The sequence below is a fragment of the Larus michahellis genome, chromosome 15 (assembly GCF_964199755.1).
Source record: "Larus michahellis chromosome 15, bLarMic1.1, whole genome shotgun sequence".
Classification (NCBI taxonomy): Eukaryota; Metazoa; Chordata; class Aves; order Charadriiformes; family Laridae; genus Larus; species Larus michahellis.
The window spans coordinates 3,439,861-3,456,149 of NC_133910.1; the positions used below are offsets into that span (position 1 = coordinate 3,439,861).

Here is a 16,289-nt window from a genome sequence, read left to right on the forward strand (position 1 = left end):
ACTATGTGCCTTTGCAAAAAGTCCCTCTTTGGGGATTTTTGATGATACGCCCCATCATTACTACCCATTCCAAGCCCAGTTCACCTGCTAACCCGAGCTGCTGGGGGCTGCGGCTTGGGGTGGGCAGCACAGCTGTTACGTGAGAACACGTATGCCTGCCCCTGCCTGCCCCCGCGACCTGCCTGCAGGAAAGCACTAGTAGCAGTATTTGGAAGGAGAGGGATGGGAATGGAGGGAGTGGAGCTGCCACCTGCAGCGTGTGGACCACTGGAGGAAGAACTTCAGCCATCAAAATATCACGCTGTATCTTTGATGAGAACAGCAGCTTTTACCTCAGGAGTTTAGGATCTGCTCTAGATCAAGCGGTTGTGGGTTATCTTTGCATCGCAGAGCGGTGGCTCAGTGTCTGATGGTGGCTCAAGTGTCATGGATTTAATGGGGCAAGTTAAGCCATCTGTGCGTGCCATCACACAATACAGCTCAGTGGCAAAAGTAAAGTGTCAGGAGGACATGCTGAGCCTCTTGCCTAATTGCTCACTTATTATCTGCATGGAAGTCCCAAACCTTCTAAACAAGAGCTTGGGGAAGTTCCAGACACTGTCCTTTTGGAGCCTGTGATCTAGTATTCAAAATCAAGAAGACATAATGACTGAGCAGGCCAGAACACCTGGACTCCTGGAGTTCCTGGCATCTCTCTGGCTTATTTCCATTTATGAGAGTGGTAGGATTCTTCTTGGGCAGGTCGCAAATCTCAGCCAGGAATCCCCCAGTTCTCCTGTGTGCTGACAGGTCACAGAGCCAGAGCTCTGGTTAATGATTGCATTTCCAGCTGTGGGAGGAATGAAGTCTCGGGAATTTCCCTGATATCGCTGACTCGCTGATAACCTCTTTTTTTTTTTTTTTTTTTTTTTTTTCTATGCAGGGTTGCCTGAATCCCTCCTACCTTCTTCAGATGGTTTGAGCAAAGAACACATCAAAGATGTAGACATGTCTCTCATCAACTAAATACCAGCAGCCAGGTTATCTGAAGTAATTTTCTGCCTGCCTGCCACTGGGAAGAAAGTGCCTTCGGGGGTTCTCATTGTGTACCCCGAAAGTACACAGCATAACAGCTCTTGAGTAAACAGAGGCCAAATCAGCATCCCCCATCCTCCTCTCTGTATTCACAATAGAACCCCCGCTTTGTTCTCTTGCCAAGAATAACACAGACAGTCTATTAAAACATCTTTAATAACATGATATAATTAAAAATATCTAACGTGCAACTCAAAGAAATTAATATGGAGCTTGTTTAAATCTGTTTCCACACCCCTCCAAACTTGACTGACAGGTTCCAAACCTTCATTAATTGTCCAGAAAATTTATGAATACCCCAATATTATAGGGGATAGGAGAGTGTTCTACATATTAGTTGGGAGCACAAGTAATTAATAATCAGATTTGAAAGGATTTGTGTGCCATGGTAGCTTTAAAAATCCTGCAAGGCACATCACTGCATCTGTGAGCATTTAAATTTATGTTTAAAGTGGTCTGAAATGAGTAGGAGACACTTATCCCTTGGGCTTTTAACAGCCTGTGCATTTAAGTCTCTGAAGCAATCCAAGAAGTGAACTCTAAATGCTTCAGTCAAAGGACAGTGTTAGTCTGAATCCATCCCTTTTCTTCACAATAACACGGGGGATTTATACAGCACCTCATCCTTTAGATAAGCAGAGCAGAGCAGAGGAGCTGGAATGATTGCCACGTCCCAGAGGAAGCCTGAGCATTGGATTAGAAAGTAAGTCTGGTCAGAGTCTAATACGAAAGTCATTGGACTGACAATTAGGAAAGCTCCTGTTCCTGGGTCTGCTCTTGTCTAAAGGACAATATTAGATGAGATACTTCACTTTCAGAGTCAGCGAGACAAGCAGTTCAGTGCAAATGAATGAACTGGGGAACTTCAGCTCAGCATGCACCCGGTTTTAGTAAATGTGAAACGAAATGTGTTAATTCAAGTCCTGGTTAAAGAGTTTAAATTGGCAATTTTAACCCTGCATTCCCATGACTCAGCTGAGACAGGAACTCAGCTGCACTTCTCTGCCCTCTGTTTCTCGTTTGATGCTCTGCACATTTGGTAGAGACCAAGACCAAAGCCCATTGCTTTTGAAGGATTCTCGCTCAGCAGGAGCATTCACTGCAAGGGACACGTGGATACTGTCACTGAGGCGGAAGAACAGGCAGATCAGTGGTAGCAGGCAGAAAATACCTGCTTTCTTCCTGAGAACATGGAAGGAAGCTGGCTGTTACATTCTGATTATATTGTAATTCTGTTCCAGTCTTCACTAGTGGCGATACTGCAGATAACATCTCTTGTGGGCACAGAAGAGGACAGAGCACCGTTTTCAGACACCAGCTCTCCTGATTAGACAGGATTATTCAATATTAACTTTACAATAGCTCAGGGCCTGCCTGCTCAGAGGCATCATTTCATTAGGTTGACGTGAGTAATCTCAGCTGCAGCCCAGGCAAGATCTGCGCAGGCTGTTCTCATTTGGACATTTGAACATTTGCTTGCCATCCACCGGGAAGCACAGGCTTCCTGCCGAGCAGGCTCTGTTGTCTCAAAGTACAGTAGTGCAAGTGTTAGCAAGCTGAAATAAGGCAGGGAGGCTCTGGGAGTCCTGCAAGAGAATCGCTGGTGTCCTCCAGTGACTTACACCTGCGTGATTTCTGTATGTACCCTCTTAACTGCCCTCTGGCAAGAGTATCAAGTCCCAAAATAATGGTCAGTTGTCATCAAAAACACTGCTGTTCCTGTTACTCAAGCTGTTTTCCTTGACCATCACTCGGTAGGAGATGCGCATGAAAGAGCCAGTGAGCAGCGTGACAAAGAGGATGAGGAGCAAAGACCAGACCCCTGGTTCAATCCCCTTGAGGAAGCTTGGGCTGTCCTGGGGGATGGAGTTGGTGAGGCTCAGCAGGTACCCGAGAGTCCAGCCAGAGGACGTGCCACCCATCTATTGAAATAAAAAGGAGGAGAGGTCAGAAGAGAAGGAGACAGCCTGGACCCCAGCTGTGTTTCTGTGCACAGGCCCAAGGCCTCGTATATTTTATATGAGACTGATACAAGGATTAGGCTTGAAATTAAGAGCTCTCCCACTCTCAGTGCCCTGAGTGCGCTAATAGGCCTTAATTGCCCTGACCAGCCTCACCTGGCACTTCCACCCACCCCCTCTGCCCATGGGCCTGGGAGCTCCATTTAAGCTCAGGCTTGGGCAGTTCCCTCTTTCCTGAGCTGTGCTGGAGGTGGGTGCTGTTCCTTCTCCTGCTGACTGCCTGGTTTTCCCAGATGGACCTCAAGTCTACGTTGTGGGGAGTTCTGTCTCTGGCCCTGTGAGCCTAGGAGCCTCAGACCTATGTTGCAGGTAGCTTGTCTCTGGCTTTCCGGAGTGGGCTCCCTGCGTGGACCCTGGACCAACCTTGTTATCTTGCCTTGGTCTGATCATCACCGTGTGGCTGACTGAACCGCTGTCGCTGATGAGGCCCTGCTCAGTGGGACATTGCCTTGCTGGTGAGTAGAGGAGAGGTCTGGGAATAGGCTTTCTTGCCTTTTCTGAAGGGGAGGACTTGAATCAAATCCTCCTTTCCTTGGGGCCTCCAGATCCTGAAGTAATCCCAGGCCTTGTAATCCAGTTATAAACCCTCACTAGTACAAAGGTGATTGCAAAGAGGCAGGGCAGCATCTTTTGGCTCAGGAAATATTATCAGTGGTTTGTCCTTAGCGTTAAGTGGTGACCAAGCCATACTTCCTTCCCCATTGGGCACAGACTCTTAAAGATGGTATGGCTTCACATAAGGTTTTGTCCCGTCTGTTTTTCAGCGAGGACGAGCTTTCTAGCTCTCTGACACTGGGTTTTTTTGCTTATCATAATTGTGAATTTATTTTGCAAAAAAATGTTGCAGGAGAAACCTAGCTGCTTAGGGCTCGTAGGGCTGGAGACAGGTTGGCTGTACTGAAACCAGCGCTCCCTCCTAATTGGAAATACCACTGACCTTCTTCTGGAATGCAGTCCAAACAGAGCCGTCAAAGTCAAAGCTGTATCCCTTTGTACTGAGATGAAAGATGAAGGCAGACACAACGCAGTAGTCAGCAAGTGTATGCAGGCTTGTTTGGGACTCCTTGACCAGCTGGTGTTGTTTCCAAAAGAAGATGGGGCGGCGGAGGGGAATAAAAGAAGTAAATATTCAGTAGCTGAATTTCAGGCCTGCTGTAACCTTTCCTTTCCTGCTATGGGACTGGAGGAGGGGGTTGTGTCCTGTGCAGGCTGAAACCGTGTTTCCTGCACACCCTGGGCTGTGGTCTGGGAACCAGTGTCATCTCTTAGTGCCTTTGTCCCCATCTCATCAGAGACCAGGCAGTCCCAAGCGCAGCAGGGCTGGCAGCCAGGTCTCCTACAGTTGTCTCGCAGGTCAACTGCTTGGTTTGATTCTCTGCTCTCTAATGAGGTTGAGCTAATGCTGCATCCTTTCTCTCAACAGGAGCACCAACAAGATCTTTCTCTTCTATGCAGAAGAGAAGGCTTTAGGGAACAGCTTGTGGGCTTTGCTACCCCATTAGCAAACCCTGTAGAAATTGTCCTATTTGAATGTTACTGTGGATGCTTGTTCAGTGTAGTTGTAAATGGGGGTGACCTCATAAGCTACCGACTGAGGGGAAGAACTTACAAATTCCCCCATCTTGATCTCCGTGGGCCCTGGTGAAATGGGAAAGCCCCTGGAGTCTGAGCAGATGTGTTCCTTGTACTGAAGGAGAGGAGGATAACAGGATGACTGAGGTGATGTACAGGAGTGAATAGGCAGCCTTCCTGTTTACTCCTTAATATGCAGTAAACAGTACTGGTGGCTTTTCATTTAATTAAGTCCAGGTGTTACCAGCAGCAGCTGGTATTTGAGAGGAAGGAAAATAAGTGAAGCCTGTTTCCTCAATGTTTAAAAAAAAAAAAAAAAACCCAAACCAGGCAAATCCAAGTTTTCCCCTGAGGGAGACAGTAACTTATGGTTCTGTCAGTCGGAACCACATGGGCTTTTACAACAGACCATTCCTTGCTTCTCACTCTCCTTGTGCACTAAGTTATTCCACAGTTACCTCTTTGACGGACATTCCACAAAGCCTTTTGACTGCCTGGCCCAAGTCAGGAGAGGGTACGGTTTCTCTCATGAAGTCCATGGCCTCAGAAATCACCTACAAGAGGAGCAGAAACAATCATCAGGCTGGACTCTGCTCTATGTCCTTGCATTGCATCTATAGGAAAGTAAGTGGCAGCAGCTCTGGGGTGCGTTGCCAGGGTGCCCTGTCTGTGTGCTTGTGGTGGTGCCATGGGTGCAAGGAAGACAAGCAGGATCTGTTACTGTCTGGAGATGGAAACTGGACTGTTTCTAGCTTCCGTGCAGCTGCCTTCCTGGCCCTGCAGGCAGGACCTTATGCTCCTTGGGACCATGTCCATGGGAGGCTCTCAGGAGCAGGGAGCTGGGGAGATTTCTGTAATTCCTCCCTCTGAAATGCACTCAGTTTTTCCTAGGATTTTGAGCTGGTCCTGGCTTAACAACCCGATAACTTTGGACACTAGATTCAGGGTCTCAGATATAAGCATGCTTGCGGTGGGGCATGTCCAGATGTTTGCCAAGGGAGTGGCAGAGGATCTTCAGCTTCACCACAGACTTATTTTGGGGAAGACCTGCTCAAAAGACAGCTCCTGATTGCCCTATCCTGGCTGGCTCACACAAACTCCGTTATGGCTTTGTGGAGCCCCGAAGTTTGTCTTGCAGGCAAACATTGCTGAGATGTGGATGAAGAAAGCCCTACCGCAGTCATTAGTGGGAAGCTGTGGTCCATGTTTGAACAGCTTTGTGTTGATGAGAGGGAGAGAGCAGGGCACATGTGTGCAGCGTTAGCCAGAGCACTGGCCCTCTTGGCTAGCAGAGGGCACAGCATGGCTGTTCCCACTGTATGACCAAACTGGTCCTATTTCATGCATTCTCCATACCAATTGCCTACCTAAATGTAAATAAGAACCCACCAGAAACCTGGTCCGGAGGGGCTTGAAAACACTGCTGGGGGAATGCTCGAGGAAGCTGCAGGAAGAGGAAGAGTTGAGCAGGTTTTGCATGAGTCTCATACAGGCGGTGGGATTGCCGGAGCCGGTGATGTTGAAGACCTCCTTAGGGCCAGGGATGTCCCACGTGTCATTGCTGACAGCACAAGGCCCAGCATGCACCGATTGCCACTGCACTTCCCGGGAGTAGGTGAGGGGCCAGCAGGGATTAGTCACAGTTTTAGCACTTCTCTGATCCTAGAGAGGCAGAATAAAACAGGCAACAAGAGAGGACATTGGCATCCTAGAGGTTCACAAAGGAAGACAAAATGTAACACAGTGAAGAACAGTTTTCCTCAGGCACCACCACGTTGTAATTAAGCTTACGGTCTGCAAAAGGTTTGCCAAACCTTATCCCAGCCGGTCAACTGCAAGACTGATGCAGCAGGTTCCCAGCTCCAGCGGAATTCAGGGCAAGCTGCGATGCTGGGACCTGCTGTGGGAGGCTGAGTCGTCCCAGCCCTACCTGCTCTCCCTTAGCCCAGAAATAAAATTTCAATGAATCCTGTACTCTTTCTGGTTGCAAGAAAGAGGCTGTTCTGGTCTGCCTTCCAAATGTCTCAACCCTGGAAGAAGCAGTGTTTCTCATCTCTTGGAATTCCCCAATATAACTGTGATGAAGTGGGTCTCCATGTGGGACATTCGGGTCTCAGGTAAGGGGAGGTGGGGTTTATAGGGAGGCAAGTGGATGGGCAGCAAGTAGTTTATTTCTGAGCAATTCAGTTTTGGTGGAGGCTAAAATGATTCCTGAGTTTGCATCAGATCCTGCCGCCTCTCCCTCAAATTAAAGTTTGTAAGAACCAAAACACCTGCGCATTTTCAAAGTGAAATATTGCTCTTTTAAAGATTGCTTCTCAGCAAAGGACACAAATACCCCAAATGGAAGATCCCAGTTGGTTCCTGGGTGCTGCTGTTTAGGCTCCTCTTCTAGGACGGAGGAGCAGTTCAGAGGAGCCAAGGGAAGTCTCTGCTTCTCTCCACGCTGAAGGTGATCTTAGCACCTCTGGAGAGCAGTTCTGTGCTCGTGTGTATTAAGTAAGGAGCCAGATGGAGCCTGCAAGTAGGATATTCTTGCATCGGTGCCTGTGTGTCTGCTTGGAGGGCATTGGTTTGGGCATAGAGAGTATGTTTTGCAAATGCACTGGCATTTTTTAGATAGATGCAGATGCCCTCTATTAAAGACAGTGACGTTCTGCCCATTAGCAGCTAGCCTGTGTGCAACTGTCATTTAGTGATGTTGTATCCAGGAGCCTTGCAAATGCCCCTATGGCAGATACTCACTTGAATGAGCACAGAGAGCAGGCTGCTGCGGAGCTGGTCCGTGCCGTGGCAGGGGCAGTGGTGAGTGTACACGTTGTGCGTCTTCCCATACAGCTGCAGCCTCACTCCTCCTTTCGGTGCCTGGTTTCCTTCTTCCACCTTGAATGTGAGCTGTGCTGAAGTTCTTCCCACGGACAGGACTCCTGCCGTCCCCTTCCCGGAGGGGACCAACTGTCCTCGCCAGTCGTACTGACACAAAAAGAACCAGAGAGATCAGTTCTTAAGACTTCCACATCTGGGTCGTGGTCAGATGCAAGCATTATTGCACAGAGAGAGAAAGCAGCTTTCTGGTGCAGTACAGCCCAACTGTTTTTCTTTTTTTTTTTTTTTTTTTTCCCCCCACGCAGGACATAAGGATGCTGAACTGGTGGCTTTGGAGGGAACAGAGGAGCCGTTGTACAAGTACATCTGCACAGAGAGCTCCCCACAGCCAGCAAGAGCAAACAGGGCCCACCACTCTGGGTGGCTGTTCAAGCTACTGGTCTCAGCAGGTAGGAACAGGGGAGAGAGGGTGGTGGTGGGGAAATGGGAGGGAGGCTTCCAGGTGGGCAGATATGGGCTTCAAGTGCTGCCTTGATGCTAAAGTGATCCTCCTGTCAGAAGAACCCTGTGGTTTCATCTCCTGCAGTCTTGCAGAACTGATTTTGGCAATGCTGAAGTTAGTAGTTTAGGTGGGTGTAAGCTCTCTGTCCCCAGCTGGGGAAAGCTGTGTTGCTGCCAGCAGGGCTGGCAATTCCCTAACCAGTGCGTGCTTGCTGCTGGTTATCAGAACTGCCTTTCACTTCACTAATGTGGAATAGCTCAATCAAACCCACCTTTCTCTTGGCCCTTGAGTTCTTCTTGAGACCCTTTGGCTTGAGAAGCCATGGGTAGAGCAAGGAAACTTAAATGTATTCTTTTTGTTTAGCAAGTGCCTTCTGAATACAGACCAGGTCTCTATGCTGGGGACGCCCAGCTCTACTCTTGCTAGTGTCTCAATGAGAGGAAACTTGATGGGCTTTTGTTTTGGCAGCAAAAGACTCTGCTGCTCTGTCCACCATCCACAGGGTGTCCCATGGGACAGATGGACTGCAGTGGCAATCCCACAGCATGGCACAGACGTAGCATGTACAGACAATGCCTGTTTGACAGTGGTGCTGAGCTAAAGCTGTAGGGACTCGGGGCACTGGAGTTCTTGTTGACACCCCAGGGCCAGGCTATGGAAGGTTATAGAATAGAATCATAGAATTGTCTAGGTTGGAAGGAACCTTTGAGACCATTGAATGCAACCATCAACACTGCCAAAACCAACACTGAACCGTGTCCCTCAGCACCATGTCTGCCTGGCTTTTAAATACCTCCAGGGATGGCGATTCGACAACTTCTCTGGGCAGCCTGTTCCAATGCTTGATAACCCTTTTGGTGAAGTGGTGCTGAGCCAGAGCTGCAGGGACTCAGGGCTGCGGAATTCTTGTTGACACCCCAGGGCCAGGCTGTGTAAGGTTATCCATGTGAGCATCCCAGATGTGCTGCCCAGAAAGCCTCACATCTGTCAGGGCAACTGCATGGACATGTCCATGAAATGCTATATTAGAGGTTTGGTCCTTCAGCCTAGTTTTGACCATCTTACGTTACGTCCCCCGGAGCTGGTGTTGGATAGAACTTGCCTTCTCTAAAAGACAGCAGAAGCTGTGCTTAAGCACAGTTTGAAGTACAGGGCTTCAACGATCCTTCCACAGGTCTCTGTGGCTGTTTGCTAAAGGGAGTTGTGCTTAGCTCAGTTCTGTACTCCCCAGGCAGGATTGTCCTTTACCTTGAAGAAGTTCTCCAGGACATAGTTAACAGCAACCCAATTGAATGCTTCCTCATCTGGACTGGACAGGATTTGTGCTCCCTGAAAGTCAAAGGGGGATGACTTCAGGGCCACAGTCAGGGCTGCAAGGAGACCGTCAGCGCGGGTGAGATTTGTGAGGCTAAACAGAAAAGAAAAAGAAGGCACATCTGTTGTTACAGGAGCCTGCCAGGAGCAGCCTGCAGTGGGGGCACAGCTGCAGGGCTTGCTGCTGTGCTCCCCACTTCAGGTAGTAGCACAATGACAATCCCACTCCTGCTGCTACTTCCCTCTCCCCTCGCATGACACTGGGGTCAAGAACAGCAGAGGGCCAACTTGAGCAGTTGTGCCACCATTCAAGAATTTGGTTCTGCCACTGAGGGATCCTGTGGTCTTGCCAGCTGACCTGGGCCCCTCCAGTCTTTACTTTTCCCCAGTGTCTAAAAAGAAATAAAGGTCCCAGTAACGAGGTGACCAAGAACAGGGTCTGGAAAAGCGAGTATGATAAGATGGATCTTCCCACCATCGCTCCCAACCTGCTGACAAGAAGCACCCCTGCACACCCATGTGGGTTTTCACCTAAACTGAAAACACCTCAGCTTCCAGACTGACAGATATTTCCCCAAGCACTAATTGCAAAGGAGACTTTACACGGACTGGTAGCAGTAGCAAGACTGTCCTCCTCATGGCTGCCTGGGGGGACAGTATGGAGACACAGCCATGCCATACTCCCCTCGAGCGCGTGGGGACCTGAAGAAGGTTTACCTGACTAGCAGCTTAGGGATGAAACACACTGCAGAGCAGACAAGGTGAGATGCATTTACAGAATGATCCGCATGGCATGTGCTGATCTCGGGGTGTGGGTTTGCAACATTCACTCACTTCAGCTGCCCCGTGCTGGCGGTTGCTCCCAAGTAGAGGGGCGTTTGGCTGTGCAGCTCTGCCGGGATCTCCTCCTGGGCATGGTTCAAGCATAGCTCCAAACTCTTCCCTACTTCCTGAGGAGAATCTGAGTGGTTGGAGATTCTCAGACCTGAGGACCAGGGGAAAGAATGACATTTTCCAAGGAAAGACATGGGAGAAGTGTGAGAGCTGTTACCCAAGAGGTTGCTGTCCTAGGGCACGGTTAAAGGCGGGACCTGTCCCAGGCAGAATGAAGGAGTTCCTCCGGGTAGCCATCCTGCTAAAATGTGGTACAGGGAGCAAAACAGCACATGCATGTAAATCCCACATGGCACACAGAGAACCCTAGCTCTGCTGCTGAGACATCCTGTAAATGACCACGGTATCAGCTGATGCTGTCTCAGCCCACAGAGGAAGAAACGTGGCTTTAGCTACTATAAAAGATAAGCCAGCAGACACACTGCCATGCAGATAGAGCCGAAGCTGATGTGTCAGCGCTTTCCGCTTCCTCTTGTGTTGGTGGAGGTGGCTTCTGAGCCCCACGCCTGCAAGCAAAGCACCTCTGCTCCAGAGGAAGCTGGCGCTGTGTGGGGAGCAGCTGTGTGCAAGCCTTGACTCATCTGTCCGGCAAGATTCAGTGAGGTCTGAAACGCTGGTTTTGAACTACTACCCAGAAGGAGCCGCACTTCCCCATCCTCTGGCCCACTTGCCTTCCTGGCTGCGCGACTCCCTCACCATGTGCTTTGCTCTCCTGGGCCCTGTGTAGGGCTGAGCTGCGGCTTCCCTACGGCCGCACAAAGGCTGTCACCACACTGCCATGCAGACCAGGGACCACTACCCACATCTAGGAGAGAGACTTGTCTGGACCTCTTGCTGCTGCTGGCACCTGCAGCAGCAGGTTCAAGTAAGTCTTCAAGCACCGAGCTGGAGTTGCTGATTTTAACCCAGGCAGTGAACGTGGCTGCAGTGAAGGGACATCTATGATAAGGTTTCAGGGAGCCCTTACTGCACCTTCTGTATGTGGTTTGTATTGCTTACAGTCTGCAAGGGCACAAACCTTCTTCCCTGCTGCTTGTGCAGCTGCCCTCCCACAGCACACTGCTACCGAGAGTTCAGGGTTTCCCGGCATCCTGCTATAATCAGGCTTCAACTTCAAAGCATGATTGAGAGACAGGGAAGGAAAACCCCAAGCATTAATGCATGAAACCCTTTCAGCTGGCTTTGGCAGGGCTGAACCGATTCAAACTAGAGAGGAAGACCCCAGTATTCTCCAAAATGTGACACCTAAGACCAAACTGAACTCATGCTTGTGCTGTCAAAACTTGCATAGAGGGTTGGAGTCTTCACACCTCTGTTGCCCTGGAGCTACCCCACTTTCTGCTAGAGTAGTCAGGAGGAGGCAGAGGGTACCAGGAGTCACCCTGCAGCCAGACTTGTGTCTGTTGCTGTTTGCTGTCTCACCTGAGTGAGGAGCTCAGCAACCTTGGCTCTGCCTCCCATCCATGTGGACATCAGGACCAGCCCCTCTGTGTGCTTCCCTGCCTGCAGCAGGCCAAAAAACCTGTCACCTGCTTCTGCTGAGTGCTCTGACATCCAGCCATGTACGGCTAAATCTGCCTGTGTTGAGAAGAACCATGCTGAAAATAAGCAGCCTGTGCTCCACAGCGCTATTTCAGTGTACAGCTAGATGATACAGGAGCCGAGGAAATTGCAGCAATGGTCCATGCACAGATCTCTAGGTTTCCACCCCTCCCATGCCAGTCCCACAGACCACCGAGCATGAATTGGGCACCTTACCTTGCACAGGACAGGAACTACATTCCCTGATCACCCCGGTCTTGTTTGCCTTGGTGGTGGTCCACTGGTAGACGAACAGGATGGTGCGGGATGGGCCAGCATCCAGAACAATGCCATACTGGAAAAATCCCAAAACACTCTAGGTAAACACCACTGAAGGCATGCTGCTTTGCTATTGTAGGGTTACTCAGCATTGTGTAGGTATTCTGGGTAACCCCCGGGCCTGCACTGCAGTATTTGAGTTAGCTTTTTCCAGGCAAAGAAAGGGTGAAGCCAGAAGATGGTGTGGATTTGCAGGGAACCATCTGCATTTCTGAATATACATGAGGAGCGGTAGGAGTGGAGAAACACCCAGAAATACGTCAGAGCTGCAGTGGCATGCTCTGTAGGTCTTCCTGAAACCAGTCAGAGGGCTCCCGCTGAGAGCTGAGCCACCTGGAGCTCAGGAAAAACAGGTCCTAAAGCGGTGGGAGATGGCACTATACAGGCTCTCAATTGACTCTGGGACTCAAACTGCTGCTGGATTGGTTTGCTGAAGAGATAAGGATTTCGTGCAGGAATCGGAGCGCTGTGGCTTGCTCCGGCTTCTGAGGAAGCTGAGACTCCCATGTCCGCTTGACGCCCAGCTGCAGAGGTGGTGCGACACGGGCTGGGTTTGCCCCTGTGGGAGCTGAGTGTGCTGGGACCAGCCAGCACATACACTGTCCGACACAGCAGCCCTGAGGAGACCGAGATTATGTCTTGGCAGAAACAGCAGCAGCAACCATAAGATTTCCCAACACCTTGTCCTCTGACAGTTCTTCTCCTACTGCCTAGCAGTGAGGCCGAGGGCTTTCTTAGTCTCTTTGCAGCCCAGCATCTGGTCTGTTTGGTGCAGCTGAGCCTTGCTGAGCTGCACCTCCTATGTGAGGTTAGGAAATGAGAGACCACACTCGGGTACCTGCAGCACGGCTCTGTGGCTGGTTTGGATGTCCCCACGCTCAAAATAGCCCTGGTGCTGGCCTATGGTGTCCTCCTTTCCCCCCTGTGGAGCTCCTCTCACATCAAGGCAGGCTGAGAGTGTTGGGGGGGTTCAGCCTGGAGGCTCCGGGGAGACCTTAGAGCCCCTTCCAGTCCCTAAAGGGGGCCTACAGGAAGGATGGGGAGGGGCTGTTAGCAAGGGCATGTAGCAATAGGATGAGGGGTAATGGTTCTAAATGTGAAAGATGGGAAATTTAGATGAGATCTGAGGAAGAAATTCTTGGCCATGAGGGTGGTGAGCCCCTGGCCCAGGTTGCCCAGAGAAGCTGTGGCTGCCCCATCCCTGGAGGGGTTCAAGGCCAGGTTGGACGGGGCTTGGAGCAACCTGGGCTGGTGGGAGGTGTCCCTGCCCAGGGCAGGGGGTGGCACTGGGTGGGTGTTAACGTCCCTTCTGACCCAAACCATTCTATGGTTCTATTACGTGACCCCAAACTGGGACATCTCCTACACAGACAGGAAAGAAATTAGTGAGATCTGGGGGGTACGTGGTGGTGCGTGGCCTAAGCTGTATCTTGCACAGAAATAGTTGTAGCTGTGACTGAGTGGGAGGAGAAACCTCCTGAGAGGTTGATATTAACAGTCAGGAGGGTTTTAGCACAAGACAGAGCCTGGCTGCAGCCTCTGAGGGAAGCTGGCTGCCTGCTTCCCTCCTGGGTGCTCCCAGCTGCACCAGACACAGCGCCCGGGACAGGAACTGGTGGGACTGGAGCTGGAGCAGAAATGCGGAAGGAGGATGGAAGTCCCTGCCTGAGCCTGCTGGCACCCTCCCACAGGAGTGACAGCTTGTATTTCTCGCAGGGACATGTCGGCTGCCGCAGAAGAGGAAGAAATGAATGGTATTGGTGGAGAAACATGGATTATTTTTTTTTTCCTGCTTCACAAAATGAGAGGCTGCTGCTGGGAGCGCAAGGGAGAAGAAGGGATCACTGCGTTTCTGCCTCAGCTTAACACCAGGAAGGGCAGAGCATGGAGTAATGAGGGGTTTTTTTAATCCAATTTTGGTTCTGAGAGGAGCGTAGAGGAAGGGTAGTATCTCTAAACATGCAGGTTAACCTACTTCTGTTTGATTATACCATAACGTGCCACTGATCTCACCTCAGCAGCGGGTGCACGAGAGGCAGAGCGGATGGGCATTAATCCCCCCCTCACCAGGCAGATCTGACCCCGCTGCAGAGAGCAGGTTGGCTCTTCGGTTAAAATCAAGACAGGACAGAAGAGGAGAAGGCATGGAAGATAATTTACTGTTTTTTGGGTTGTTTGGTTGGGTTTTTTTGGGACAGAAACAGCAGTTCAGGGCCAAATTCCATCTGACTTTCAGGAGGGACCTAGCTCTTTCCCTCCATGGACACCACTGGTCCCTTGTCGCTCTGAGGTAGCTCCTGACATGGGCTGCATCTCCTCAGCCTGTGGTGAGCATCTCTGCTGGATGATACCCAGCCTGTATTCCCTGACCAGCCAAAGGAGTTGCCTTGTTTTTGCCTCGAATATCTACAGCATGTTGCAGGATGCAAACCCATCCTCGCAGCCTTGCTCTAGTCCCCTCCTCAAGCTTGTTGTTTCGGGCTAGTAACTAACTCAGTAGTACAACGAATGTAAAAAGCAATAAAACACAACAGGTTTTAGTTTAAATGCCCACTTGCAAAAGGGAACAGGAAGCTTCTCCTTAATAAGCAGCCCCGCAGAGGAGGAGAAGGTCCTCTGCTTATTGCCCCGCTTGACCCCCAGCCTGGCCACCCCTTGGGTGGGGGGACACCCTTACCTTGGTCCTGGGAGGAGCGACGGGCACATCTTTAGTGGAGACGCAAAGCAGCACGATGCCCGTCAGTCCCGCTACGATCACCAGCCAGGGGGGAAGGAGTTCACGCCAAGACATGAAGCGCTTTCTCCTTTCGCAAAGAATCAAAAGAGGAAACAGCGGAGCAGCAAACTGACAGTGGCTGCTTTTTATAACCTTTAAAAAGAGGAGAAAGGCGGGGCCGGGGCCAGGCTCTGACTTCAGCCCAGCCCCAAGCCACAGGGACCACAAGGAGCGCGTGGGCCAAGCTGCGATGCGTCAGGCACTTCTCCCTTCCATCCCTCCACACAGTAAATAAAATGACGGCTTCATGCCTGTTCCAGTGCTAGCTTTGCAAAGGCATCGGTGCAACCTCGAAACTGCCCCAGGCAGCGGGGCTGAGGTAAACAGAAATGTGGGGTTAACTCAGCTGTGTAATAAGCAGAAAGCAGGCAAAACTCATCCGTTTGGTATGCTGCGCGTGGAAATACCAAACTCCCTGTCACTGGGTTTACTTTATATCTGCGTGCTCCAGGGTGGACCTGGGGTGTTTCCCTCAAGCACGTGTCCATCGGGTTGGGGCAGAGCGTGAGCGTTCTGCCCAGTTCCTTCAGACTGCTCCTGCCTCTTTGTTCCCTCTCAGGTGGCACCTGGGACAGGAGAACGTCTACACATTTGGGTTTCCACCCGCAGGAGACTCTGGCTGGTTTGGTCTTTGCTGTGGAGGAGGGGATATGGCAGGGGCTGCTCGGGTCTTTTGCCCCCAGAAGGCCAGTGTAGGTGCCTGTATTCCCCTTCCCGACAGCCTCCCCATGAAAGGTAGCCGACCCTCAGACTTTACAAAACACGCACCCGCTTTCTCGTTTCCGGTGCCACGAAGACATCCCTGAAACCAGAATTTCTGAAGAAAAATGTGTTAGTCCCAGGAGAGATGCTTCTTTCAGGCTGTCCCCATCTGTTTCTCCGTGACAGAGTCTAGGAATAAAAGTGCAACTTCTTTAAAGAAATATTTCGGTTTGTGCGAGCTGGAGCATCTATTGGCAAGGCTATCTTGTCCCCACCAGAGGACTTCAGCCAGGCCTCCGCAGAGCTAAAGGAATGACATGAATGATGCCTTCTTGGTCTTGCAGTGGTATTTGTAGACACATCTATTGGTCTTAGAGTTGTTTTAAGCAAAGCGCCAGGATTCCCTCATCTTCCCGCAGAGTTTAGACTCCAGTTCAGATTTTGCTGGTCAGCAACTAGAATGCATCTGCAGATGTCCTGTAGTGACAGGATGAGGGGCAGCGGTTTTAAACTGAAAGAGGGTAGATTTAGGTTGGACATAAGGAAGAAATGTCTTAGATGAGGGTGGTGAGACCGTGGAACAGATTGCCCAACGAAGTTGTGGATGCCCCATCGTGGGAAGTGTTCAAGGCCGGGTTGGGCAGGGCTTTGAGCAGCCTGGTCTAGTGGGAGGTGTCCCTGCCCAGGGCAGGAGGCTTGGATTGGGTGATCTTTAAAGGTCCCTTCCAACCCAAACCATTCTGTGATT

At 50.6% G+C, this 16,289-nt stretch overlaps 1 protein-coding gene across 1 annotated transcript; it reads right to left on the reverse strand.

Annotated features, from left to right (window-relative positions):
- Positions 1–1,211: 1,211 nt before the first annotated feature.
- Positions 1,212–14,905, reverse strand: LOC141751584 (ectonucleoside triphosphate diphosphohydrolase 2-like). The gene is made up of 9 exons (XM_074608656.1): positions 14,741–14,905; positions 11,962–12,079; positions 10,144–10,294; positions 9,244–9,403; positions 7,413–7,640; positions 6,057–6,329; positions 5,126–5,221; positions 4,033–4,167; positions 1,212–2,996 (listed from the first exon to the last, which is right to left on the reverse strand). The coding sequence occupies exons 1-9, from the start codon at positions 14,852–14,854 to the stop codon at positions 2,766–2,768; spliced, it is 1,506 nt and encodes a 501-aa protein (XP_074464757.1). The 5' UTR covers positions 14,855–14,905; the 3' UTR covers positions 1,212–2,765.
- Positions 14,906–16,289: the final 1,384 nt, after the last annotated feature.

Bases quoted from the DNA above. Each gene is read 5' to 3' on its own strand.
- LOC141751584 (XM_074608656.1), bottom strand. From the start codon at position 14,854: ATGTCTTGGCGTGAACTCCTTCCCCCCTGGCTGGTGATCGTAGCGGGA. The intron at 10,295-11,961 runs GTAAGGTGCCCA...CCTGGTCCTCAG, and splicing joins TAGTTCCTGTCCTGTGCAAG to GTCTGAGAATCTCCAACCAC. The intron at 9,404-10,143 runs GTGAGTGAATGT...TTTTCTGTTTAG, and splicing joins GCCAGCACGGGGCAGCTGAA to CCTCACAAATCTCACCCGCG.